The sequence below is a fragment of the Schistocerca nitens genome, chromosome 5, assembly GCF_023898315.1.
Source record: "Schistocerca nitens isolate TAMUIC-IGC-003100 chromosome 5, iqSchNite1.1, whole genome shotgun sequence".
Classification (NCBI taxonomy): Eukaryota; Metazoa; Arthropoda; class Insecta; order Orthoptera; family Acrididae; genus Schistocerca; species Schistocerca nitens.
The window spans coordinates 113,442,664-113,470,028 of NC_064618.1; the positions used below are offsets into that span (position 1 = coordinate 113,442,664).

Sequence of the window (27,365 nt, forward strand, 5' to 3'; positions counted from 1 at the left end):
CATCTAGAAGGAGAAGTTTGTTTGCTGAACATGCTGAAGCCGGGTCTTCAGTTTCCTGAGGATAGCATCATATACTTCAGAGTTGATCTTTGTATCCAACAGAACAACACCTCTAGAGCCCTAGAACACCGTCGCCATGGCTTTCCCTGCTGACGGTGCAGCTTTGAACTCTTACTTCGAAGAAGAATTGCCGTTCTGTTTCCGGTTCGAAGTGATGAAGTCATGTTTCATCGCCAGTAGCCACGTTCGACAAAAAATGGTCACGATCAGCCTCGCAACGAGCAAGCAATTTCACACAGATGGTCACTCGTTGCTCTTTCTGGTCTTCTGTTAGGCAGCGAGGAAGCCAGCAGGCACCTACTTTGGGGACATCAGCTGGTGGACGAATGTGTCATCCTGTCAACGGAAACATGCACCTGGGCAGCGAGGTGTTTGACAGTGACCCGCCGATCATCTGGAATGAGTGTGTCCACACGTTCCAAAGTCACAGCCGTGTGTGGCCGGCCGGCACCCGGCAGATCACACAAGGTTGCTCTGGCTTGCTGTAGTGTTGACAGACGCCTCGCACAACGACTCACACTGCTTTTGTTTACAACCAGGTTTCCCTTGACATTCTGCAAACGCCTGTGAATATCTGCGATGCTCTCTGGTTTTCCGCAGAAAGAAACTCAATCACAGATCTTTGCTTTGAACGCGCCTCCGTTACAGAATCAGTTTTCAAGCGGAAATATTACTCAATTTCCCACACTAAAATACGCATTTTATTCAACAGAATTTGACCGAGCAAAAATTGAGTTACATTAGTAATTGAATGCTCCACTTACCTACTTCCCTAAGTTGTTTGGGTAGAGATGCTATATCTGGCAGTGGGCACTGGATTTCCTTGTTAGTCCATTCGCTGGACAAGATGTAGTATCATAATATCATAACGTAACCTAAGCATAAGACACACTAATGAGCGAAAATACCATGATCCTCTACTTAACTCTTCATTTGGCATACACAGAAATAAAACTAGCCTAAACTTCTCCCGAACAGGCCATGAAGGCCCAATGGTACCGACCGGCCGCTGCGTAATCCTCGGCCCACGGGCGTCACTGGATGCGGATAGGGAGGGGCATATGATCAGCACACCGCTCTCCCGGCCGTATGTCAGTTTCCGAGACCGCATACACAGAAATGGTGTGAAAAAATATATTAAGTTACTTAAATTAGATGCATACAGTCACGTGAGTCATTTTACATCTTTTTCTTGTTTTCAAAATATAGTGTTTTGAAAATGGTATCATCGTCTCAAAAGGCACGTGAGTGCTACAATATAAAAACTAAAATATTGCTGCTGTGGACGAAGAATGGGTGCATGTCGCAGCACTTCATGTGAATATCATAAAGGAATTCTCTTTTGGTACAAAGCACAGAACGATTCCATATTTGCCGCAATTCACAGTCGAATACCTTCGAGGGCAAAGCCATAACTAGCCTTTTAGCCTTTACTCTGTCCCGTAACCAAAACTGTCGTATCATACACCATTCATTGGCGCAGAATGTACTGTCTACTTTGCATTCTTGCCTTGTTGTCCATCCAATACTCGAAGCCAGACTTGCTTCCCCTTCCCAGAAAGGTTACGTCCATTTGCAATGTCTCGTATAAGAAAGCGATAGGACATTCGCAAAATAACTCGCCTACAAGACTTCCTCTTTCTGTTTAGAAGCGATCTGTGGTGCATAACGAAAAGAAATGGTTCAAATGGCTCTAAGCACTATGGGACTTAACATCTGAGGTCATCAGTCCCCTAGACTTAGAACTACTTAAACCTATCTAACCTGAAGACATCACACACATCCATGCCCGAGGCAGGATTCGAACCTGTGACAGTAGCAGCAGCGCGGTTCCGGACTGAAGTGTCTAGAACCGCTCGGTCACAGCGGCCGGCTAATGGGAAGAAACACTGCTACAAAATAGGAAGAAACTGCTACACCGGTAACTAACGCTCACATACCCTTGCACGGTGTCTACTTAAGTTGCACATGATTTAGAAACATTTCACCAGAGACAACAGAATATCGCTGAACATGAGAGTTTAAGCGTTGCTTGCAAACGCAACTGCCAATCCAAAGCAGAAATTTTAACTCGCTGCAGAAGACAGTTGGCGATTTTGATGCTGCCTGAGGGCAACATTGTCAAACAACGGGTTAATATCGTATTGGCCGGCCTTTGGAAGGCAATACCTCAGCGATTCTGCGTGGTCTGGATGCAACATGTCATTGATTGGTTTCTGGAGGGATGTTACACCAGATGTTTACTCATAAATGACGACATTTCAGTAAATTATGAGCCAGTAATTTATCAGCGTGCAGCCGATGCGTAGTGTGTCTCTCTGGTTTCAGACTGGGCGAATTTGGTGACCAAGAAACGAGCGTGAGTTCACTACTATGCTCCTCACTGTTATACGATTCAGGCATTGTAGCACAGATGGTTATCCTCTTCGAAAATGTAATCACTGTCGGTCAAGGCATGAAGCATGAAGGGAATGATGTGGTTCACGTAGTTCCCTGCTGCCATGGTTCCTTCATTTACTACTATAGTTCCTCTGCAAGCCCAGGCGAATGATCCCATAGAATAATTCTGCCCCTACCAGCATGCGTCTGTTGTGGTGTGCGAGTCTGAGGCAGTGGTTTGCCTGGGTGACAGCATATCGACACACGACCGTCGACCTGCTGAACCAAGAAATGGGATTCATTTGCCACGTTTCTGTTTATTCACGGTGTAAATTCGATTATCTCACGCTCGCTACAATCGTAACTGACGATGTCGCAGGGTCAGCCTGGGAATACGTAAGGGGTTGTCTGTTGTGTGGAGCCTCACGTTCAACAATGTCCGCTGAACGGTTCGCTCCGAAGCACTTGTGCGTGCACCGCAATTGTTGTCTGCAGTCGTATCTGCCACAGATCACCGTCTGTCTTGCCGGTTGTGTGGCGAGTTCAATACGTTGTTGCCTGCAACGTCACGCAGACGACCACGACAGTTACACGCCAACAACCTGATGGCTCTCGATCTTCCACCATAATCAAGTCCATCAAGATGAGGTGGCAAATATGAGGTAGCCAAGGAGGTAGAAACGTTGTACTATGACAAGACTACTTGGTAGCTACAACAGGAAAACAATTAATTAGCAGGAGTACAAAGTAAGAAAGTACTTATTACTTAACTTTGCTGTAGTCCATAATCAGTTGGTTGACAATTATAGAAGACTCGACTACACTAAGCGTCTGTAGAATGACATAATTTACAAGTCACAAATCTTGAATGTCGAATCCGGTGAATTTGAAGACTAACTTGGAACGGAGCTACAAAGACCTGATGGCAGCAACGACTGAGCTGCAGACAATCACTAACATCGGCGCTTACTTACCAATGAGCGCGGCTAAAAACTGTAGACTGGCACAACTGCACCACTCTCCCGCTGCACATGAAGTGGCCTAGCGGCGCCTCGCGGCGAGCATAAGTACTGCCACTGGCTGTGTTCTCTCTGGCTGACACAGCCGTTCTTCTGTTCCGTTTATCGAGAGAATCGCAACCGGTGGATCGATCTCTCAGGCGGCGGTGTGGTCGTATAACTGACATCACACAACCAACGAGCTTCGCCGTTTGCTAGGGGCTCGCTTACAGGCGCTGGGACATGACATTATGTCAGTGGATTCCACCATTTTCGGCTTGTATTATTGCTAGAATAACTGCGCTTTGGCCTCCGCGCCACTTACACTACCGGAAAAGTGCAGCACCCTCAAAGCCATTTTATCGACAAGTGATGTGACTAGTAGCTCATCACTGTAGGAGTATATCATAACAAATTCAAAATCAATGAAGGACGCATGTCACGGTAAAGAGCGCCAAAAGCTTCGCATCAATACACTGTGCACTCTCCTCTGGCGGCAACTCTGGCACCTATGTAAGGGTGCCTAGTGGCATTCTGCGATAGAACGTGTCAAGGATCTTTCACCATTTGCTGCAATTCGGCAATGGTTCTTTGAGGCTCTGCAGAAAGATTAGCCGTCCGGGGTGGCCGAGCGGTTCTAGGCGTTCCAGTCTGGAACCGCACGGCCGCTACGGTCGCACGTTCGAATCCTGCTTCGCGCATGGATGTGTGTGATGTCCTTAGGTTAGTTAGGTTTAAGTAGTTCTAAGTTCTAGGGGACTGATCACCACAAATGTTAAGTCCCATAGTGCTCAGAGCCATTTGAACCAATTTTTCACCATGTCCCACACCTGTTCAATAAGCGAAAGCTGGTGATCTCACTGGCGACGACAGTCTTACAGCACCAAGACCACATTGCATCTCATTGGCCGTATTTTTCTGTTTATTTATACGTCAAGCTCCGTAGGACCAAATTGAGGAGCATACCTCCAAGATCTTAGAAAGTTTCAGTATATGTAATTACAACATAAAAGTAATAACAGATAAAAAAATATTTAACAACCCAAAAAAGTCAAGTCATAAATTTCAATAGACGCAGTCAACAAAATAACGTAAGAATCAGCTTAATATTAAAAAAATAGTTCAAATGGCTCTGAGCAGTATGGGACATCTCAGGTCATCAGCCCCCTAGAACTTAGAACTACTTAAACCTAACTAACCTAAGGACATCACACACATCCAGTCCCGAGGCAGGATTCGAACCTGCGACCGCAGCTGTCGCGAGGTTCCAGACTGAAGCGCCTAGAAACGCTCGGCAACCGTGGTCGACTGCTTAATTTTTCAAGGAACTTCTCAACAGCATAGAAGGGGTGACCCACTAGCAAACTTTTCAGTTTCGATTTGAAAGCGCGTGGATTACTGCTAAGATTTTTGAATTCTTACGGTAGCTTACTGAAAGTGGATGCAGCAGTGTACTGCATAGCCGGCCGCGGTGGTCGTGCGGTTCTAGGCGCTCCAGTCCGGAGCCGCGCTGCTGCTACGGTCGCAGGTTCGAATCCTGCCTCGGGCATGGGTGTGTGTGATGTCCTTAGGTTAGTTAGGTTTAAGTAGCTCTAAGTTCTAGGGGACTGATGACCACAGCAGTTGAGTCCCATAGTGCTCAGAGCCATTTGAACCAGTGTACTGCATACCTTTCTGCCTAAGAGTTGAGGAAGTATATGCAGGTTGGATTTCTGCCGAGTTTTAACTGAGTAAAAGCTGATTATTCTTGATAATAAGCTAATACTGTTAACAAAAAACGACAATAAAGATACATGCATTGAGAGGCCAATGTCGAAATTCCCAGTCTAGGGAACAGGAGTTGACAAGAGGTTCACGAACTTACACCACTTATTGCCCGAACTTATTCTGAGCCAAAACTATCCTTAAACTTCCTGGCAGATTAAAACTGTGTGCCGGACCGAGACTCGAACTCGGTACTTCCGCCTTTCGCGGGCAAGCGCTAGAGCACTTTCCCGCGAAAGGCGAAGGTCCCGACTTCGAGTCTCGATCCGGCAAACAGTTTTAATCCTCCAGGAAGTTTCATATCAGCGCACACTCCACTGTAAAGTGAAAATTTCATTTTACAAAACTATCCTTTTAAAATGGGAGGAGTTACCCCAAAATATAATACCATACGACGTAAGCGAATGGAAATATGCAAAGTAGACTAATTTTCGTGTCGAAAGATCTCTTACTTTAGATACCGTTCGAGTAGTAAAAGTGGCAGCATTAAGTCTTTGAAAAAGATCCTGAACGTGGGCTTTCCACGACAGTTTACTGTCCATCTGAATACCTAGAAATTTGAACGATTCAGTTTCAGAATTCATATACCCATTCTGTGAAATTAAAACTTCGGGGTTTGTTGAATTGTGTGTTAGAAACTGTAAAAACTGAGTCTTACTGTGATTTAGCTTTAGTTTATTTTCTACAAGCCATGAAATTATGAAATGCAGTGTGCAAGTGCACTGTCCTGCGGAAAAAACCCGTAACCCACCTATCGAAGTAGTAGCAGAAACTGTGCAGCGTAGCGGACACTGGTTGCTTTACCTTCAGAAACACCAAATGTGATCGCGAGTATTACCCGATGGACTCACACACTGTGTGCCGTGGGTGAATGCACTCTGAACTGGCCGCTCGCCAGGTCCACGCTGTGCTCGTGTACGTCGACAGCTCACATGCGAACAGAACCTATTCTCCCCACTGAACACGACAGAGCGCCATTTCGCCCTCCAGTCGATTCTTTCACGACGCCAGGGTAGCCACGCTTGGCAGAGTCGCGATGTCAGTGTCACGGTAGCCTGGTCAAACGCATACATGATCTCAGTCCCGCTGCAAGAAAACGGTTGCCAGTGGTCAATGGTGACATCAGGTGCAACCTTGTGGTGAGAATTCTTCCCCGAATTATATTAGGTCAATCACTGCTGCTCTCACAATGTGTTGATTTTAATGTTTTTCTGTACTACGTGGACGTCCATAATCTGGTCTACGAGAGTGGGGATGTTCCACAGGCCACCGTTGCAGGAAGCACAGATACATTACGCGGAACACGTGCAGCAACCTGTCCGTCCAGCCTCCCACAGACCCATGTTGTAACAATGTTCAAATGACTGAAGTCGTTATACAGGAAAATGTACTTGTCGGCAGTGAAGACCTGTTCACATCTAATCTCAGCAGAGTTATTGCTGCAGAGTCAAAGCAGGGGCGCACACACAAGGATCATAGAGTGTCATCTTATCGCCAATGACCGTTAATCGCTGGCCGTATAAACCCACAGTATGCACACATATCCTTGCGTCACTGAACATGGACATTAACGGTGTTTCACTTCTTCTGTTGGTGTTTACACTGCGGTGAGAAAACTCGTGGGACAGCGATATGCATACATACAGACGTGAGGCAGTATTGCGTACACAAGGTATTAAACGGGCGGTGCACTGCTGGAGCTGCCATTTTTACTCAGGTGATTCATGAGAAAAGGTTTCCGACGTGATTATGGCCGCACGATAGGAAGTAACACACTGCGAACGCGGAATGTTAAAAGCTAGACGCATGGGACATTGCATTTCGGAAATCGTTAGGAAATTCAATATTTCGAGATCCACAGAGTCCCGAGTGTGCCAGTAATACCAGATTCCAGGCATTACCTCTCACCACAGACAATACAGTGGCCGACGGTCTTCACTTAACGACCGACAGCAGCGACGATTGAGTAGAATTCTCAGTGACAACAGACAAAGAACACTGCACGAAATAACAGAAATCAATTTGGGACGTGTGACAAGCGTATCCATTACGACAGTGACGCGGAATTTGGCGTTAATTGGCTATGGCAGCAGAGGACCGACGCGAGTGCCATTGCTAATAACACGACATCGTCTGCAGCGGCTCGTGACCATATCGGCTGAACCATAGATGGCTGGAAATCCGTGACCAGGTCAGAGGAGTCCCGATTTCAGTTTGTAAGAGTTGATGGTAGGGTTCGAGTGTGATGAACAGCCCCCGGAGCCATGGACCCAAGTTGTCGAGAAAACACTGTTCAAACTGGTGGTGGCTGCAAAATGGTGTGGGCTGGGATTACATGAAATGGCCTGGGACTTGTGGGTCCAACTCAACGTATCGTCGACTGGAATTGGTTATGTTCTACTTGGAGACCATTTGCAGCCATTAAAGAAAATTGTGTTTCCAAACAACGATGGAATTTTTATGGATGACAATGCGCCATGTCACCGGACCACAATTGTTCACGATTGGCTTGAAGAATATTCTGGACAATTCGAGCGAATAATTTGGCCACCCAGCTCGCCCGACATGAACCCCACCTAAAATTTATGGGACATAATCTAGAGGCCAGTTCTTGCACAAAATCCTGCATTGACAACATTTTTGCTGTGTTTAACGACTACGGAGGCAGCATGACTCAATATTTGTGCAGGGGACTTCCAACGACTTGAGTTACGCCACGTCGAGTTGTTGAACTACGCCGGACAAAAGAAGGTCCAACATGGTATTAGCAAGTATCACATTACTTAAGCCACCTCAGTGTTAGCCGGCGCGTTGTGGTGCACCGGCCGGCCAGAAACCCGGCCGACTTTGCCTGGTAATTGCCACTTAACACATGGGCGTTACCATGGCAACAATTCGCTCGATAGAAGCCGCCGAGCTGGGCAAGTAAACAAAACGTAAGGGCACCATTGGTTGTTGTTGTTGAGCTGGAGTATAAACGGCATGGTATGGAGAGAAGACGTCCTTCAAGGGATGACTAGTTACAGAGAGTCACAATTGTGTTAGCAGCGACTGGTTCCACAGCGATTATTTTCAAAAAACTTTGTTGTCGATAGTAGCAGGAGTGATTCAATGACAGCGTTATTTGATAGTGTAATAACATTACCATCATCCGAAAGTGAGAATTAATCATGGAACGCAGTGGCTTTGTATCGTAATTAACGCACGTGGCGAGGCTTCAGTATCTGCGTAGAGGAATCCTCACCCCAATAGAAGAGAGTAATTATATTAATCCTTTAGTTCTGATCACAGAATCGAACCGTCAATAAAATTCCTAGTAAACTGATACGAAACAGAGACCGAGGACTTGTCTACAAAGAGGATCATCTACTAGAGAGGGCTGGATAATTTCGGCATTCCGCGTTTATTTAATACAGAAAACGTTCGAGATACCGAAATCTAGCTTCATTTTCTAGCCGTTATTTCGAATCGTCGTTGAAACCACACAGTGGCGGAGACATGCAAAGTCTCCCGTGTACTGGGAACCCGCGCCAGTTCGGGCCACCCAACTTGAAGCCGTGAACTCTGCCGCTCCAGTCGACCAGAACAGCAGGAACGGTTGTTCCTGCAACCTTTCTTACGTTGGGTACAGCGATCTTTTCGTATACCTCGGAGGTGCATTGCAGGTTGTCGACGGATTCCTTAAGCTGCCCGGAGAGCAGCTCTGCACCTCATTCCGTCGCAGTTATTAGAGGTGTCGACATCGCAGGGTTCATCGTGCAGCAGTTACCGCCATTCTGTGGGAAGTATTGTTTTCCATTACCCTAGGAGCAAACTTGTGTTAGCCATCCGCGAGCTGCTGAAGATGTCTAGAATTACGAAGCACGCTGCAACTACGATGGGTGAGATTGCGCTATCGTCATACTCGTACATGCGCCGCGAGACACCGGTGCTGCAAATTGGCGTGTAGCGTGTGAAGCTTCATCGCCCGACCCCTGAGACTGTGACCGTATTCTTGACCCATGGCTGGCTTCTTTGTTATAGGGATTCATAAGAACTCGTTTTGCGCTCTCTCTAGTAACTGTAATGCTGAAGACATTAGTGTTTGTGTGGACTTCTGTTCTTTGACTTGTTCTACAGCAAGTCCATTGGCCGCCGATTTATATTAAGTGGTTTTGCGCTCTCTCTAGTGACTGTAATGCTGAACACATTAGTCTGTGTTGACTTTTGTTCTTTTGACTCGTTCTACAGCAAGTCCATTGGCCGCCTAACGGCTGCTTTATTGTGAGTGACACGTTAGGAAACTTGTGACAGGGCTATCCCTCATTTATGCGTCCATTTGTGAATAGATGCATTGCCTCACTATACTGACTTTCAGTGGTCTGTAGCTTTCCTGCTGTCACTTCTTTACTAGGCGACAAAACACCTGCAGCCAGAAACGAAGTCCGACGCCAGGGACAGAAGACCGGCAGATGAGTGATTTTTGAGGAGACAATGATAGTTGTAAATCTCTGAAGGCATTTCTTCCTTCTTTCGGTAATCTGTATTAATTTAGACTCTTAAGAGGGGAAGCGACACTATCGTCCACCATAGCTACAGCTAATCACCCAACCAACACAAGCCAGAGTCTGATGGCTCAATAGGTAATCAAAGTAAGTAGTTCTATCCTCGAGACAATCAACCGAACAACGTGCATTTCAAGAGTGTTTGTGGGGTAAAAGTCTAAGATTATTCTATAGTCTTTGTTACGGAAGAGATATTTGAATACATCAGTGAAAAGTAGAGGAAAGAAAACTACAATGATTTGATAGGTTCCCACTTAAATTTTGCCAACTAATTATTCATGGAAAATTGTTCTACTTGTTATGTATTTGAATGGCTTTGAATGGCCATGTACTGTCGTAATATTTCAAGATTATATTTATTTGTTCTTTAAATTAATAAATCTGATTTTGATCATAAATCTCGCTATCATTTCAGTAATTATAAAACCTCATTTTATTATACTGCAGTCACTCACATTTTTGCTTCAACATATTTAAAATTACTTAAAGGGATCCGCCCATAGACTGCCATTAAAAAAGGGGCGAAATAGATTCTTTTTCATCCCGATACCCCTGCGCATAATGGGCAGAGTGAGAGTATCTGGCGGTGGCGTGTATCTTGACAACATTGAGATGTAGGTGTTACTCAAGTCACGGGACTAGCTTTACATTACCACCAGGCACCCGTTACATAATATGGCGACCCTACCATTGATAATTCCATGATAGAATGCTGTGAAAGCACTAGTATATTAACTTAAACGTTTCATTCATTCTGATTTAGCTGATTTTATTTATAGGCCGCGTGACTTGTGGGTGCTGCACCTCATACTATATTCTGCTGATTGCCGTCGTCCATAACAGCATTGTCGATTTTGGATGGATGATATATGTATGTATGCACCCTTAACTGAATTTCCGTATTTTGACCGGTTAATAATCTCGATAAAACTTAGTGAGCAAGGGATTATCTAGCAAGTGGTTTGCGCTTAAAGGAACCACCTCGAGTTAACCTAAAGTCACTCTAGAGGCAAGAAGGACGGAGGTTGAATAAATTCAGTCTAGAAGAAATTCGTATGAATCTGACGCAGGTCTGCATGTTATTCGATGCTCACAATGTAATCTAATGCGACACCGAGCCCGTATCAATCAAGGAGTGAATGCGGTCTGAGACACCGGCAATAGCCTTGGTCACGCGGCACGGAACTGCACCGGCTGTACGTGGATTTCTAAGAGAAGAAAGTACCAAAGTAAATTTTCACTGAACTGCGTGGGGTAGATAGGAACATCAGAGTTTTTGTTTTCTTTTCTTTTCCCCTTCGTCTTCCTCTTTCCTGCTGTGGAAATAAAACCAGTCTTCGAAGTCATACTTTCCATCTAAGGGACAACATTTTTCTTCTGAGTAAACATGGGGGCTCGTCTATCGCCATTATAATCGGGAGGATGAATCCATATGGATGGACATGTGACAGAGTGCGTCAAACGGTGACATATACATTAGCGCGCAGAATTACGCATTTTAACGTCGGAATATTTCATATGGGAACTAACTTGTGATCACCGTTTGTAAAGAGGATTAGCCCAGTTATGGACACGGAGTCAGTCGAGACAGATGTAGCGAGAGACATCAAAAAAAGAGCAGGAACTCCAACTCGAGAATGACAGACCAGGAATTGTGCAAAACCGTTTCCAGGAAGACGCGATGCAAGCTGTACATGACAGTTACATCAGGAATGGGGAAGACAGTATCAGTGTGCATAGCATCTCAAAAATGGCGAATGTAAAATCCCTCAAGACAAAAGACGGAACATGTTTACGACATATGGATGCAGCCAGTGTCGTATGTAACAACGCAACTGGAACCCACGATGAGTCATATGGTACACAGATAGTTTACTGACTGCAGGGGTGTCGACAGCGGGGACAATAACAAAAGAAGAAAGGTAAAAGACGTCGAGGCTGGAACAAGAAGAAATTGGGTGGACGTCAATAAGATTATAGGGACAGGATAACCAATCAGATGCGGCATGTTTGAAACTGGTGAGAGATTCGACTAGGTGAAAGCACTGACGAAGTGAGAGTAGACGCTGAATGTACTGCTTCAAATATTGAAGCAAATGAAAGAATCGGAAAGGAAACAAGAACAGGAAATGAAAGTATTAGAAAGCAAACGGGAGCAGGCCGTGAGGAGAGAAGAGGAGTAACGGAAGAGAGAACAGGAAAATAGAGTTGGAAAGGAACGAGAACAAGTAGAACACGTGAAGAGGGAACAAGAGGCGAAAAGACTAGCATACAGGGCGCCAAAAGCATTCAGGAAGTCGGAAGGACAAATGACGGAGTGTCTAAGCAAGATAAGAGAACTGGTGGAGGGAAAGCTTAACGTCGAGGCAATACGGAGTGCACTGGAGGCAAAGAAGGAGGCTAGCACAGCCGGGATAGAAGCGAAAGACGGCAAGAGGCCAACAGTAGCCACAAACAAGCGCGGCAGGCTGACAAAACGCTTTGCAGGAAGAAACAAAACCACAAGCGGTAGCTTAGAGTTCAGTTGCTAGGACCTTGCGACTGGTCGACGGAGAGTTGCGACCAAATGTGACCCGAGCTGCGCACAGAATTGTCAGGATTGGGAGGATCGTCGCAAGCGGATTCACGGCAAAGATGCGGAACCGACAGCGAGCACAAACACAGTCCCATTCCATGCTGGAGGACGAGATTATAGCAGACAGAACCCGGACAGGAGGCGAGACTGCAGTATGTCCGACGGATGGGACAAGGGACGATGTTTTTATCATTTCTCCAGGCAATAGTAGTGTGTCACTAGTAAAGAAGAGGCGCACGGAACGGTTGTAAGCTCAATCCATATCCGTGTCTCGAGTCTGCGAAGACCTGGAAGTCAGTTGTTTCCCACCAGATATCGCATATAAGATGTCACAGAATAACAACTTCTTTTTCTCGAGCCCAGACGTATTAGGATTAGATTAATTAGATTTGCAAGTAGGTCTACATAATAGTGATGTCTACATCTACATCTACGTGATTACTCTGCTACTCACAATGAAGTGCCTGGCAGAGGCTTCAATGAACCACCTTCAAGCTGTCTCTACCGTTCCACTGTCGAAAGGCGCGCGGGGATAACAAACACTTAAAATTATTCTGTGCGATCCCTGATTCCTCTTATTTTATCGTGATGATCATTTCTCCCTATGTAGGTGGGCGCCAACAGAATGTTTTCGCAATCGGAGGAGAAAACTGGTCATTGAAATTTAATGACAAGATCCCACTGCCTATGGTTTAATGATTGCCGTTCCACTTCACGTATCATGTCTGTGTCGCTATTCCCCTATTTCGCGGTAATACAAAACGAGCTGCCCTCCTTTGAATTTCACTACATTTTTACATTAGCCATATTTTTTGTTGGTTAATCTGGTTTCTGCCGGTTATTCGCGTCTTTCCTGCACGATATTTCAGCTGCGTGGCTCGCAGTCTTCTTCAGGTGCTGTCCGGAAGTAACGCATTCGAATTAATATGCAGGAAAGACGCGAATAGCTGGCAGAAACCCGATTAATCAACATGACAGCGCCTCGCCGGGAAAGCCTGAAGAATTACTTTTTTTTCTGTTTGGACGACCGACTATAGCGGCCAACCCAGAGTGTTGTTCTTCATGGCTTTGAAGTAGTCAGTAACGGGGTATGTAGAGGCATCCGTGGAATCCTTACCACTCACAAAAAATGGCTCACCGCTATGTGGCAGCGTGGCCATCTTTTCCAAGTGTGACGATTTCAGAGTTGTTTTAGTGTGTGTCGAATCTTGGGCGATTCTGAGTCATTCATGACCTCTGGGTGCAGCTTTCTCATTCGAGAGGGTATGGGCACGCCTCAGCTGCTTTGCGCCCATTTTCGAGAGATTTTCTCACGTGTGTGGCCACGCCTGTGTGGCGTTGTGCCGCTATTTCGTGAGAATATGCTTATAAGGAGGCCACTGATCAAGCTCATTTGTTTGTAGCGTTGTGTCCACCCTCACTGAGGTTGTGAGTTACTCACTCTACAAGATGATCGAGGGTGAGCACCACATATTATTCTTACAGCACGTTTTTGGGCAATGGAGACCTTTCGTAAATATGAGTTACCCCAGAACATTATTCAATATGACATTACTGAATCAAAATTAGCAAAACATGTCAATTTAGTGACATCTCTCTCCCCAAAATTTGCTATGATTTTAGGTGCAAATGTGTCTAAACCCATTTGTTTTGTGCGTTCCAAAATGTGTTTTTTTCCAGTTTAAATTCTCATCAATATGGACACCTAAGAATTTTTAAGTTTCCACTGTTCGTATTATTTCATCACCATGTGCTACACTTATCACTGGTGCAGTACCCCTAGAGGTGCAGAGCTGAATATGATGAGTCTTTGTGAAATTCAGGGTGAGACCATTCGCAGAAAACCAGTCAATGACACTTTTGAGAACGTTGTTCACCATTTCTTCCGTTTCTGTATGTAGACTGCGAGTGATTACAATACTGGTGTCATCTGCAAGGAGAACTACTTCTGGTTGTTGTAAGTTAGACGGTAGATCATTTACATACGAGAAACGGTAGCGTACCTAAGATAGAGCCTTTTGCAATCCCATACGTTATTTCTCCCCAGTCAGAATTATTTCCCTCGACTCTGTTGATTTAATTACTATAACTTTCAGCATTCTTTTGGTTAGGTATGACATGATCCATTGGTTGGCTGTACCATCAGTCCCATAAAACTTCAATTTATCTCGGAGTACACTATGATTCACACAAACAAATGCCTTGGATGGGTCACAGAAAATACCTGCCGATGCAATTTTGTTATTTAATACTTGTAATATCTGGTGTGTGAACACGTAAATGGCATTCTCAGCAGAGAAACCATTCTGAAACCCAAACTGTGGTTTGTTGAGGATATTATTGTTGCCAAGGTGAGATGCTATTCTAGAATACATAATCTTCTCAAAAATTTTCTGACGATGCAAGCACCGTACCTCCATGCACTGTGCCCATGGTGGATGTGATGTACATATGGGATTCTCAGTTGAGTTCTGTTACCCGACCACTGGTCCCCAAGTTAGCGAGTTAGCAATCTGTTTGGATAATCATCTCACTCTCAGTAGAGAATAGGAAGGTAAAACGATTTGATAGGCTCCCACTTTAACTTTGCCAACTAATTATTCATGGAAAATTGTTCTACTTGCCATGTATTGTCGAAATATTTGACTATTGGATTTATTTGTTCCTTAAATTAATAAATCTCATTCTGACCTTAAACCTCGCTATCATATCACTAATTGTGAAAAATCATTAGAATATCCTGAATTTAATCTGTAGTTTTGTGAGAGATTATTCAGTATATTGTAGATAATGTAAAGGGGTCAATCCCATTAAAAACAGGGACAAACGGATTCTTTCGCTTAAATCACTGGATTAGTTTCACCTCGCCACCAGGCACCCTTTAAATTGATAAGCGGTATACCAGTAGAGATTTGTCTGTCAAACTCATGAGAAAGAGTACGCATGTGGGTGGTACTCTTCGCCTAAATCGCAATGGAATTCCCAAAGAAATTGTAGTGAACAAATTGAAATGGCTGGAAGAGATTGCGAAAGAGAACAGTCCAAGGAACTGGTCCTGAAATGAAAGAGAAAAGAGGCGTTTTGGTTCTTTCCACCAGGTATTCGAGGTAATGGAAAAAGTGACATCCAGAAGACGGATTAATGGATATCCAAAAATTGTTGTTGAATATAATATGGGAAAAGCTGTTGACCTTACTGATGACGGTTCAAACCCGCGTCCGTCCATTCAGTTTTGGATTTTCGGTGATTTTCCTAAATCGCTCCAGGCGAAAGGCGGTAGGATTCCTTTGAAAGAGCACGGTCGATTTCCTTCCATATACTTTTGACACAATCCGAGCTTGTGATCCGTCTCTAATCACCTCGATGCCTACGGGACAGCAATCCAATATTCCTTTCTTTCTGTTGATCTTACTGATCACATGAGTACATATTGCGCTCCATCGAGGGAGACAGTGAAATGGTATCGAAAATCAGCATTCTATCTGTTTTAGGATGTCGCGAATGTGTTATATGTATTCCAAGATGCGAGGGGATGGAAAATGTAACTCACAATATTTCGGACACAGTTGATAGATGCGCTGACACGAGATTCAGGAGACGGAACTCAAGTCAGTATCGAAACAAGTAGCAGGAAACACTAGCTGGAAACAAAGGAAGGAAGGCCCACAAAACAAGTGGATATTGTTGTGAATGTTAAAAGACAGACATAAAACCATTCGGGCGCACAGCAGCTAGAAAGTTATCTAAACGGGCAGTTAGTTACCTATTGTATTATGTGGAAGTCTAAACTCCACCTCCGTACTAAATATTTTAATGAACTTCATTACAATTGTAAGGGACAGTCAAATGAAAACCTAACTCCTGCCACAACGGGTCTTTAGAGTGATTCCACACAAAGACAATCGCCACACGTGTTAAGACATTTATCCCACTGTGTGATGAAACGAGCAATTCCTATTTTGCAAAACGTGGACAACCGCACACACTCCTCCACCTGCCCGTCCGACTGAAACCGACATCCTTGTGTGCCTTTCTTCAGGCCACCAAAGATGTGAAAATCACAAAGTGAAAGATCAAGGCCGTAAGGAGGTGTTCCCGACCCAAACCGCCCAAGTGTAGCCTCCGTCCGGTTAGCAGTGTGGGAGCGGCCCTTATCGCACAACATGGCGACTTCGTCCGACAGCATTCCTGGACATTTTGACTTTACGACACGTCACGGTTTCTGCATAGTGTCTTCGTAGCGCCGCGCATTGGTTGTGATTTTGCATTCGTGGGGCTTGCACACCATAGCGCCCGTCCCTGCACTGCAAATCGTACGAAGGTTACGCTTCAGAGGTTTGGTTCGGTAAACACTGCAACATCCTCGATACGACCTGGACCTTTCACCGTGTAATTTTCGAGTCTTTGGCGAGACAAAAGACATTCGTGGACGTTGGGTTCAGTCGGACGAGGAAGTGGAAGAGCGGGTGCGGTTGTAGATCTGTCAGCAGACGACCGTGTTTTGCAGAGTATGAACTGACTATCTCGTCTCGAAGTGGGACAAATGTCTTAAGGGGGTAGGACGTCCAACGGGCTGACTTGGAGCAGGAGAGGCACCACAGGACACTGTCTATACTTTAACAAATACATTCATAAAACTTTGTCAGCATGACCAGAAAGGATTCAGGATTCACACTCATAGCAATGGAAGTTATAAAACATAACAAATAATATATTTTTGCATGTGAAATTTTACCATTTTTTCACTTACTGTTGGCTGCATTTGTTGCCATAGGTACACTATTCTTTATAGGTAAGAGAGATTCTTCGATGAATTTTGCATAGCATACAAACCATACCTACAGTTGTACGAAACTCTAGAATTTATTTAATTTATGAAAAAATGAATGTGCTGTTATATTTTAAACGCCATGTTTGGAAAAAAACTGAAATTTTATAATTAATCGTCTCAATTTTTACCACAATTTTTAACAGATTTGGAAGATTATGGTTTCATACACCTGTATGGTTAGTATGCTGTGCAAAATTCATGGAAGAAAAGTGTAACTATAGCAACAAACGCAGCCAATAGTTAGTGAAAAACTGATGAAATTTCAAATGTAAGAAATTTTATTTTGTTAAGTTTTTGATCTTCCACTGCTATGAATGTGAATCCCGAATCCTTTCTGGTCATGCTGACACAATTTTATGAATTTATTTGCAAAAGTATAGACAGTGGAAATTAAAATGTCCTTCGGCGTCTCTCCTGCTCCAAGTCGGTCTGTTTGACGTCCTACCCCCCTTTAATGCATGTGGCGATTACTATGTGCCGCGCGGGATTAGCCGAGCGGTCTGAGGCGCTGCAGTCATGGACTGTGCGGCTGGTCCCGGCGGAGGTTCGAGTCCTCCCTCGGGCATGGGTGTGTGTGTTTGTCCTTAGGATAATTTAGGTTAAGTAGTGTATAAGCTTAGCAGTTAATTCCCATAAGATTTCACACACATTTGAACCTTTTTGATACCTGCGTGTATGGAACCGTTGCATGGTCCCGTTGTGTCTGGTGTTCGATTTCCATTTGACTTCTCTCACACGTTTGTTTTCGAACGTTGACACTGCCTTTCCCACGCACTGACGTCGCCCGCACGAAAAGTGCTGTGTGACTCTCCACGACTGCCTTCGTCCGATCGAAAAGTACACTATCAGCCCCACGAGACTGACGGCAGGCTTAACGTGTTAGCGCGATGGCTACTTATTTTTCTCGTGAGCTTGTACACCGTAATAGTAAGCACACATTTACGTCACTGTACACATAAAGAAACTTATAGTTGCGGGAGCTTGTCCTGACACAAAAGCACATATTATACAGCGGTACGTACACATGGCGCCCGCGAAAGTCCCCACAGTGTAATTGGGAGCTCCGGCTGCTACCTGCGCGGCGTTGGCGAGTCTCCCCAGCGCCTCCTGCGGATTAAAATCACTCTGGCATAAGGACGACATGAGATGTAATAACGATGTTAAAACACGTATAACAGTTGTCACGGATGCATTTAACAAGAAGAGGAGGTTCTATGTGGAAGCATGGACAGTTTCTGAGGAAGATACTGGCGAAGTGCTTCATATGGAGCGTGGTATAACACGGAGCTGAGATGTGGACGCCGAGGAAAGAGGAAGCAAGAAGAATAGAAACATTGGAGACGTGGATTTGGAGGAATGGTTCAAATGGCTCTGAGCACTATGGGACTTAACATCTCAGGTCATCAGTCCCCTAGAACTTAGAACTACTTAAACCTAACTAACCTAAGGACATCACACACATCCATGCCCGAAGCAGGATTCGAACCTGCGACCGTAGCGTCGTGCGGTTCCAGACTGAAGAGCCTAGAACCGCTCGGCCACCAACGGCCGGCAGGATTTGGAGGAGGTTGGAAGGCATGAAATGGGCGGACAAGGTGAGAAACTGTTGGGAAGAGTGGGAGAAGAGAGATAAATTTGGAATGTAATCCGGAAGGGAAGCACAGTTGCCTTGGGAACTGGATGAGAACAAATTATTTTAATCTGGAAGAGGCAATTCACTTGGCTAGGACGATGGCTGATAACAGATTGTTTACTGATGGATGCTATGGAAGGAACGGTAACGGAAGGAGAAGAAGAGGACGCAGAAGATACCAGATGGTGGATAGTATTACGACAGGAAACAATTATGAGAAAACGAAGAGGGTAACAAATGACAGGACTGCATAGAGAATTACATGTGAAGACCTGCCCTTGAGCAGAGCACTGATAATGGTGATGATAATGACGACAGCATAAGGCGTTGTCTAAAGGGAAATGTAAGCTACTGAGTATCTGCTGCATATGATACTATGTGCGTACAATTAATGTGCAGGTGGTCTCAGAGGTCCAGTGTCGGTCGTAATTATCGTAAGAGAGCAAAACTTGATAAATACGCTAATATGTTAATTCGGAACCGTTTTACGCAGAGAAAACATTAGTTCCAGTCTTGGCCACCAGGTACAAGTCTGGCGCTGTGAATGCAAGAAACATATAGTAATTATTCCATTAGAAATGGATTACGAACGGGGTGTGGACAGGGAATTTTAGAGAGTCAGAAAAGCATAATGTTGATTTTATTACACTACTGGCCATTAAAATAGGTACACCAAGAAGAAATGCAGGTGATAAACGGGTATTCATTGGACAAATATATTACACTTGAACTGACATGTGATTACATTTTCACGCAACTTTGGTGCATAGATATTGAGAAATCAGTGCCCAGAACAACCACCTCTGGCCGTAATAACGCCCTTGATACGCCTAGGCATTGAATCAATATGAGCATGGATGGCGTGTACAGGTACAGCTGCCCATGCAGCTTCAACACGATACCACAGTTCATCAAGAGTAGTGACTGGCGTATTGTGACGTGCCAGTTGCTCGGCCACCATTGACCAGACGTTTTCAATTGGTGAGAGATCTGGAGAACGTGCTGGCCTTCTGTATCCAGAAAGGCCCGTACAGGACCTGCAACATGCGGTCGTGCATTATCCTGCTGAAATGTAGGGTTTCGCAGGGATCGAATGAAGGGTAGAGCCACGGGTCGTAAGACATCTGAAATGTAACGTCCACTGTTCAAAGTTCCGTCAGTGCGAACAAGAGATGACCGAGACGTGTAACCAATGGCACCCCATACCATCACGCCGGGTGATACGCCAGTATGGCGATTACGAATACACACTTCCAATGTACGTTCACCGCGATGTCACCAAACACGGATGCGACCACCATGATGTTGTAAACAGAACGTGGATTCATCCGAAAAAATGACGTTTTGTCGTTCGTGCACCCAGGTTCGTCGTTGAGTACACCATCGCAGGCGGTCCTGTCTGTGATGCAGCGTCAAGGGTAACCGCAGCCATGGTCACTGAGCTGATAGTCCATGCTGCTGCAAACGTCGTCGAACTGTTCGTGCAGATGGTTGTTGTCTTGCAAACATCCCCATCTGTGGACTCAGGGATAGAGACATGGCTGCACGATCCGTTACAACCATGCGGATAAGATGCCTGTCATCTCGACTGCTAGTGATACGAGGCCGTTGGGATCCAGCACGGCGTTCCGTATTACCCTCCTGAACCCACCGATTCCATATTCTGCTAACAGTCACTGGATATCGACCAACGCGAGCAGCAATGTCGCGATACGATAAACCGCAATCGCGATAGGCTACAATCTGACCTTTATCAAAGTCGGAAACGTCATGGTACGCATTTCTCCTCCTTGCACGAGGCATGACCCAACGTTTCACCAGGCAACGCCGGTCAACTGCTGTTTGTGTATGAGAAATCGGTTGGAAACTTTCTTCATGGTAGCACGTTGTAGGTGTTGCCACCGGCGCCAACCTTGTGTGAATGCTCTGAAAGCTAATCATTTTCATATCACAGCATCTTCTTCCTGTCGGTTAAATTTCGTGTCTGTAGCACGTCATCTTCGTGGTGTAGCAATTTTAATGGCCAGTAGTGTATTATCCCCATTTACAAAGTTTGTTCAATAAGAGCACCAAAGACGTCGACGAGATTCTGTACAGCGCCAGATGTGCATCAAGTGGCCAACGTTGGAACCATTTTTTTCCCAGCGTAAATCGATTCCAAATTAACGCATTTACATACGTGTCAAGTTTCGCTGCCATACAATAAATATAGCCCACACTGGACTTCCATGAGTAGCTGCACTTTACGAGTACTTATAATCACCCGCTTCATATTAAGAGAGGCCAGAAAGCAGCTTACCAGTGTTTCCCAGTCTTCAGGCGGCTCTGTGGTGTATCCCCACGGGTAAAGTATCAGCTGCAATAGAAATTACACATTCTTTATTTTTCCACAAACAACAAACTGGCATATTGTGCAAAAAGTTAAAATAAGCTCAGAACCTTTGAAATGATTACTGTCGAAAGGAAAGGAAAGAAGAGGATGGAGTGCTTCCAAAGAATGGTAGTAATTTTCAGGCAGGTGTACAGGAAATATCAATCTAAGTTACAAGCGGACAACCAGCTCCTAATGAAGTCAGATGTAGAGCTGTGCATTCCGTGAAACATGAAGCAGCTTTGGGCAGCATGATGAATGGCTCAAAATCTGACTTCGTCAGATCTTAGAAATACCTGCGAGCCGCAATGTGCGTGGATCTGAAGTAGAACTGCGACATAATCTCTGTTACAGGCAAATTAAAATTAAAGCTTCGTTTTGTTTGTAGTGTAACGAGAAATTTTAGAAAACTGCTGCCTCACCACGAAAGAGATAGCATCAAAAACATTTGTACGGTCTATAATGCAACCATGTTCATCATATAGGGGCAATTTCAGGTCTGATTAGCTCGTGATATTCAGAGGATGCCTTAAGATCAGTGAGAATGGCGTGAACATGTTACCATTTGTGAAAGAATCAAACGGTAATGCTGATAAAGGCATCGAGGAAATATATCTAATATATTTCAATAACCTACTTAAATAACTCCAAAAATAGACTGTCATCGTGAAAATAATCAGTATCCTTCAAGTAGATACACATCGTTCACCAGGAGACTATGAAGACTCAAATGATTCGTCAGTGAATAGTAGTTGTACTCTTTAGTACAAAGACTTAATTCCTCTCTACAGTATTAAACGTCTATGCTTCCCTCCATTAATTAGCCATAAGATAACCCACGACTAATACCAAAGGAACCCTCTGCCCTGCACTTTACGTTTTTTCTGTAGATGCAGATGTACAAGACTCGATGGGTGAGCGGGTAACTGTACGATTACAACTCAATAAACCTGAGGCGTCATCATCAATGGGTCATACAATTTCTTTTTTTGTTCTTGCATCTTTCAATGCTTAATGTGTGTGAACAAAGCCAAGTTGCACCGGGTTTCGGAGCCTGTTTTAAACTATAAGTCCCACTACAACTGAATAGGATTAAGTCTTGTTAAAGGTCTGAGCAACGGGAGGTCATATGATCTGCAATAGAACCATCGTCGACGGAAGTACAGGATCAGCATATTGAAAAGCGCAAATAGCTTTCGGAAAATTTAAACGAAAAGGCGTAAACCTTAAGAGCAAAATTAATTCCACTTTTAAATTCAGAGCAGATGGTCAATAGAGGGAACAAGTACATTGAAGGCCTCTACGAAGTTGATGAATTTTCTGACCGGGTAATACAAGAAGAAATGAGTCCGATTTGGAAAAATATGGTAATCGAGTATTATAACCATAAATTTACATTGCTTTGGAAAACTAGAGATAAAAAGACGCAGACAGAATTAATAATATACTTTCTGACATTGTAAAATCATTCCTGAAAGTGTAAGTTAAACGATTACTCCAGTTAGTGTGCAGAGTCTGTGACATTCAAACTACGCCCTCCGACTTTCGGAACAAAATCATCCAAACAATTCAGCTGATATTAAGGGGTGAAGGAAGAAATAATTATTGCACAGTAAGTTTGATGCTCATGATTCCAAGTTTCTGATACAAATAATACACAGGAGAATAGAAAAAGACCTCACATATCTTAGATGACGTTCAATCTGTCTTCAGGGAAGGTAAAGGTGCCACAGAGGCCGTTGTGATGCTCCCTTGACAATGGAGGCAAATCGTAAGAGGAGTCAAATTAATCTCATTGAATATGTCGAACTCGAAAACGCATTTGATAACAAACAGGTGCATCATGTTTGATGACCTAAAATTTAGATAAAACATGTAGGGAAAGACGGGTAGTGTTAAAACGGACCAGAACTAAGAGTACACAAAGAATGATGCGGTAGACTAAGAATGATAGGATTAGGAAGAACTTAAGGCAAGAATCCAGTCGTTCTCCACTACTGTTAAATCTTTTTATCAAAGAAGGAATGAACGAATTAAAAGAAATATTCAGAAGTGTAATGAAAACTCATTGTGAAAGAATTGAATGATAGGGTTCATTATTGCTGTCCACAGTGAAACCGGATGGAATAAACAGTCTAATGATCACAGAATATCGACTGGGAGTAAATCAAGCAAAGAAGAAAGTAGTGAGGATTAGTAGTAATCAAATTAGCAGCAAAATCAATATCAAAAGTGAAAAACATGTAGTAGTGAAGGGAAAAAAATGGTTCAAATGGCTCTGAGCACTATGGGACTTAACTGCTGAGGTCATCAGTCCCCTAGAGCTTAGAGCTACTTAAACCTAACTAACCTAAGGACATCACACACATCCATGCCCGAGGCAGGATTCAAACCTGCGACCGTAGCGTTCGCGTGGCTCCAGACTGTAGCGCCTAAAACTGTCGGCCAATCCCGCCGGCAGTAGTGAAGGAATTCTGCTACCTTGGAAGCAAATAACGCGTGATGGATGAAGCAAGTAGGATAATAGGCACAGGCGAAGAGGGCACTCCTGGCCGAAAGAAGCCTATTTGTATCAAACATAGCACTTAATTTGAGGACGAAACATCTGGGAATATGTAGTACATCATAACACGGAAGTGAATCAGGGCCTATGTTACAACCTCAAAAGAAGAGAATTTAAGTGTTCAGTATGTGGTGTCACAAAATACTAGTGACAGTTAAGTAGAAAGATGGCATAAGGAATGAGGAGTTTCTCTGCATAATAAGGCGGGGAGACGAATGTATGGGTAAAAATAAGTAAAGGAAGAGATACATCGCTGAAATATGGTTGCTCACAGCCACAGAAATAAGACGTTTCAGTCATTAACAGACCATCGTAGGTGTATTATTACGGCATACTGAACAAATAACTATGGAAGTTGCTTGAGGTGTCTCTCTGAGATGACATTGCCAGTTCAGAACATAATGTGACAATCTTCTTCAAATCAGTCGGAACCATTAAAAAGAAAAGCTCAGAATTCCACTCCCTAGAATATGGATGTTACTACCTGTATGAAAGAGAAAAGTTTGGTACTTATTTGTAACGAAGAATTACATCTAGTGTTTAAATATTTATTAGACTCAAAAGAACAAATTCATTACTTTTCCAAGTTTTCTAGTTGAAGCTCGGTGTGTTGGTGAAATTTATTGCTCTCATATATGTATATATGCATATATGTATCTTTTTCAGTATTTTAGCGCTGTTGTTCTTCATATCAATTGGCCCTGTCGTACTTGTCAGAACACCTAATGCACGTAATTTAACTTTCATTAATAGCCCAGTCAACCAAAACCAGATCGGGTCGGTTAGGGGGAAAAGATCGCGTTGTCACATATTTTGTACAGTGGTAGAGGCGGCGGCGGGGTGGGGGCGGGGGGGGGGGGGGGCATCATGAACAAGATACTGAAAATCCTGACCTCTAGGCTGTGAGCGTTGCGAGAGGGTAGCGTTTAAACGTCACCTTTTTTTATGTTTTCCCGAATAACTAGAAAACCGCGACTATTAGCGAAAATGTTTTCCAGTACAAAATCAAACTACATTAAATTTCCTACGAAAAAGAGACGGTTAATTTTTTTTCTAGGACTGACAGTTTCCACATGGCAGAGGATGGAAAAATAGCAGATTATTCTAAATATTGTTTGAACGGTACAAAATTAATGTTTGTGTTTAAATTGAATGGGTTAAAACAAATATTAAATGTGTGTACGATGTCTAAGTGCAGTAGAGCCTTATTAAGAGATAAACTGCGTTGCAGGGTTTTAACAGAACGAATGGGTGAGGGGGGGGGGGGGATGTGTGGCGTAAGAAGCGCGTGGGAATTAATACCGCTGAATTATGTTCACGCACTTCCTTGCTCCATAGCTCTACAAATTGAAAGTCAAGCAGGTGATTTCTAACTCTCCGTAACCCACTACGTCACAAAAAACAACTACAGGGTATCTCAATGTTATGCCGACCCTCCACAGTACTCTTACGAATCACTGACAATGCAGTGCGGGGACATGCCCAAGGTATATTTATTTTACACAAAATGCGTCAACACTACATGGTATGCAACATGAACACAAGAAGCGCATATGGTCAGAATCTGTGTATATTTCTGTAAACTGTTCTAAACTGCTAGAGGGGCAAATTGATTCTTAGTTATCCTGTACGGCGGATGCGCCGTTTGTCTGGGAAAGGCGACTTCCCCACTACGAGCGCCATTGGCTTTTCAGCTTACAGACAGACTGTACCTCCCCGCATTTCCTGTCCAGTTGTCTCGTGTGAGTAGACGAAATAAATCTTCAGTATTGGCGGGGCTGTCCGATACTGAAATAGCACCCCAGGTTTTTACGTAATGGGGAAATTTTGCCTTTACCCTAGGTGTAGGTGGTCTATTGATCTGATATAATTACATTTTTGTGGTGACATATTGTGTCTTAACTTTATTTTCGATAAGGATAGAAGCTGAAACAATGAAGCAAATTTGTGTCAAGGCCCGGTGTTCAACCCAGGTCTCCTGCTTACTACGCACATCTGCTGACCAGTACAACACACACTGCTGGATGGAGTAGCACATCTGCCTAGCTAGCAGGAGGTCCAGGTTCAAGTCCAAACCTTAGTAAAAATGTTAATCCATTACTTAAGCTTCTGAGACAATGTGTCTCCAGGAAAATGTAATTACATCAGATCAATAGCAATTAAAAGACGTTAATCTTGCTATGCTATGAAAGGAGAAAGTATAAACATGCAGCTAATGAAGTAGGCGAAAGGAATTACAGACACGAAAAACTAAGATTGGCAGGTAGTGCAAAATGGCATTGCAGGGATTGCTAGATGAGAATCGTGGGTATGTAAAAGTATGCACAACTAACGGAAAGATAGAGACCTCCTAAAAGAAAATTAAAAGAACTTCGGAGAGAATAGGAACAGCTGTATGAATATAAAGAGGCCAGATGGCAAAGCAGTACCAACCAAAGCAGGGAAGTCAGAAAGGTGGAAGGAATATTTACAAAGGCTTTACAGCTTGAAGACTGTATTATAGAAGGAGAAGAACAAGTAGTTGAAAATTTGGAAGGTATGATACCTGCGAGAGGATTTGACAGTACTGAAAGACGTAAGACGAAGCAAAGGCCCTGGAATAGAAAACGTTCGCTCAGAATTTTTGAGATCCTTTGGAAACCCAGCCATGGCAAAACTGTCCTACTAGGTGTGTAAGATATATGAGGCAGGCGAAATACCCTCTGAATGCAGGAAGGATGTAATAATCCCAATTGCAAAGAAGGCAAGTGCTGCAGATCTAAATATTAGAGAATTATCAATTAAATTAGGCATGCTTGCAAAATAATAATACGAATTTTCTTAGAAGAATGGGAAAACCGGTAGCACCTCACCTGGTGCAAGATCAGTTTAGGTTCTAGGGAAATGTAGATACATGCGAGGCAATACTGACCCTGCAACTTGCAAGATAGCTTAAGGAAACACCAACGTACCTTTATGGCGTATGTGGACTTACAGAAAGCTTTTGACAACGTTAACTGGAATACCTTCTTTGAAATTCTGAAGGTGGACAGAGTAAAATACAAGGAGCAAAAGGGTATTTACAACTTATACAGGTACCATACAAGAGTTATAAGAGTAGAAGGGCATGAAAGGGAAGCAGTGGTTGAGAAGGGAGTGAGATGATTTTATTCAAATCGTACATTGAGCAAGCTGTAAAGGAAATCAAAGGAAAATTTTGAGCAGGAACTTCATGGAGAAAAAATAAAAAGTTTAAGGTTTCTCGACGACATTATAATTCTGTCAGAGACAGCAAAGGACTTGGAGTAGCAGTTGAACGGAATGAACAGCGCCTTGAAGGGTTGATATATGATGAAGCGCCAACAAAAACAAAGCAGGGATAACGAAATGTAGTCGAAATAAATCAGGTGATGGGGACGGAATTAGACTACGAAACGAGACACTAAAAGTAGTGGATGAGTTGTGCTATTTGGGCAAAAGGATAGTTGATGATGACCGAAGTAGAAAGCATATAAAATGTAAATTGGCAATGGCGAGAAAAGACTTTCTCAAGAAGAGATATTTGCTGACATCGAATATAGATTTGTTAGGATGCCTTTGCTGAAGGTGATTATCTGGAACGTAGCCATGTATGGAAGTTGTTGGGTTGGCAGAAGAGCCAACGCCGT

At 43.8% G+C, this 27,365-nt stretch overlaps 1 protein-coding gene across 1 annotated transcript in view; it reads right to left on the minus strand.

Annotated features, from left to right (window-relative positions):
* The window catches only part of LOC126260301 (carboxypeptidase B-like), a 157,877-nt gene that overhangs the window by 22,886 nt on the left and 107,626 nt on the right, over nucleotides 1-27,365 (minus strand). The window contains exons 6-7 of the mRNA XM_049957625.1: nucleotides 21,084-21,140; nucleotides 18,174-18,258 (exon numbers count right to left, since the gene is read on the minus strand). Of these exons, the coding sequence (XP_049813582.1) occupies nucleotides 18,174-18,258; nucleotides 21,084-21,140 (142 nt within the window). The remainder of the gene's footprint in view (nucleotides 1-18,173; nucleotides 18,259-21,083; nucleotides 21,141-27,365) is intronic.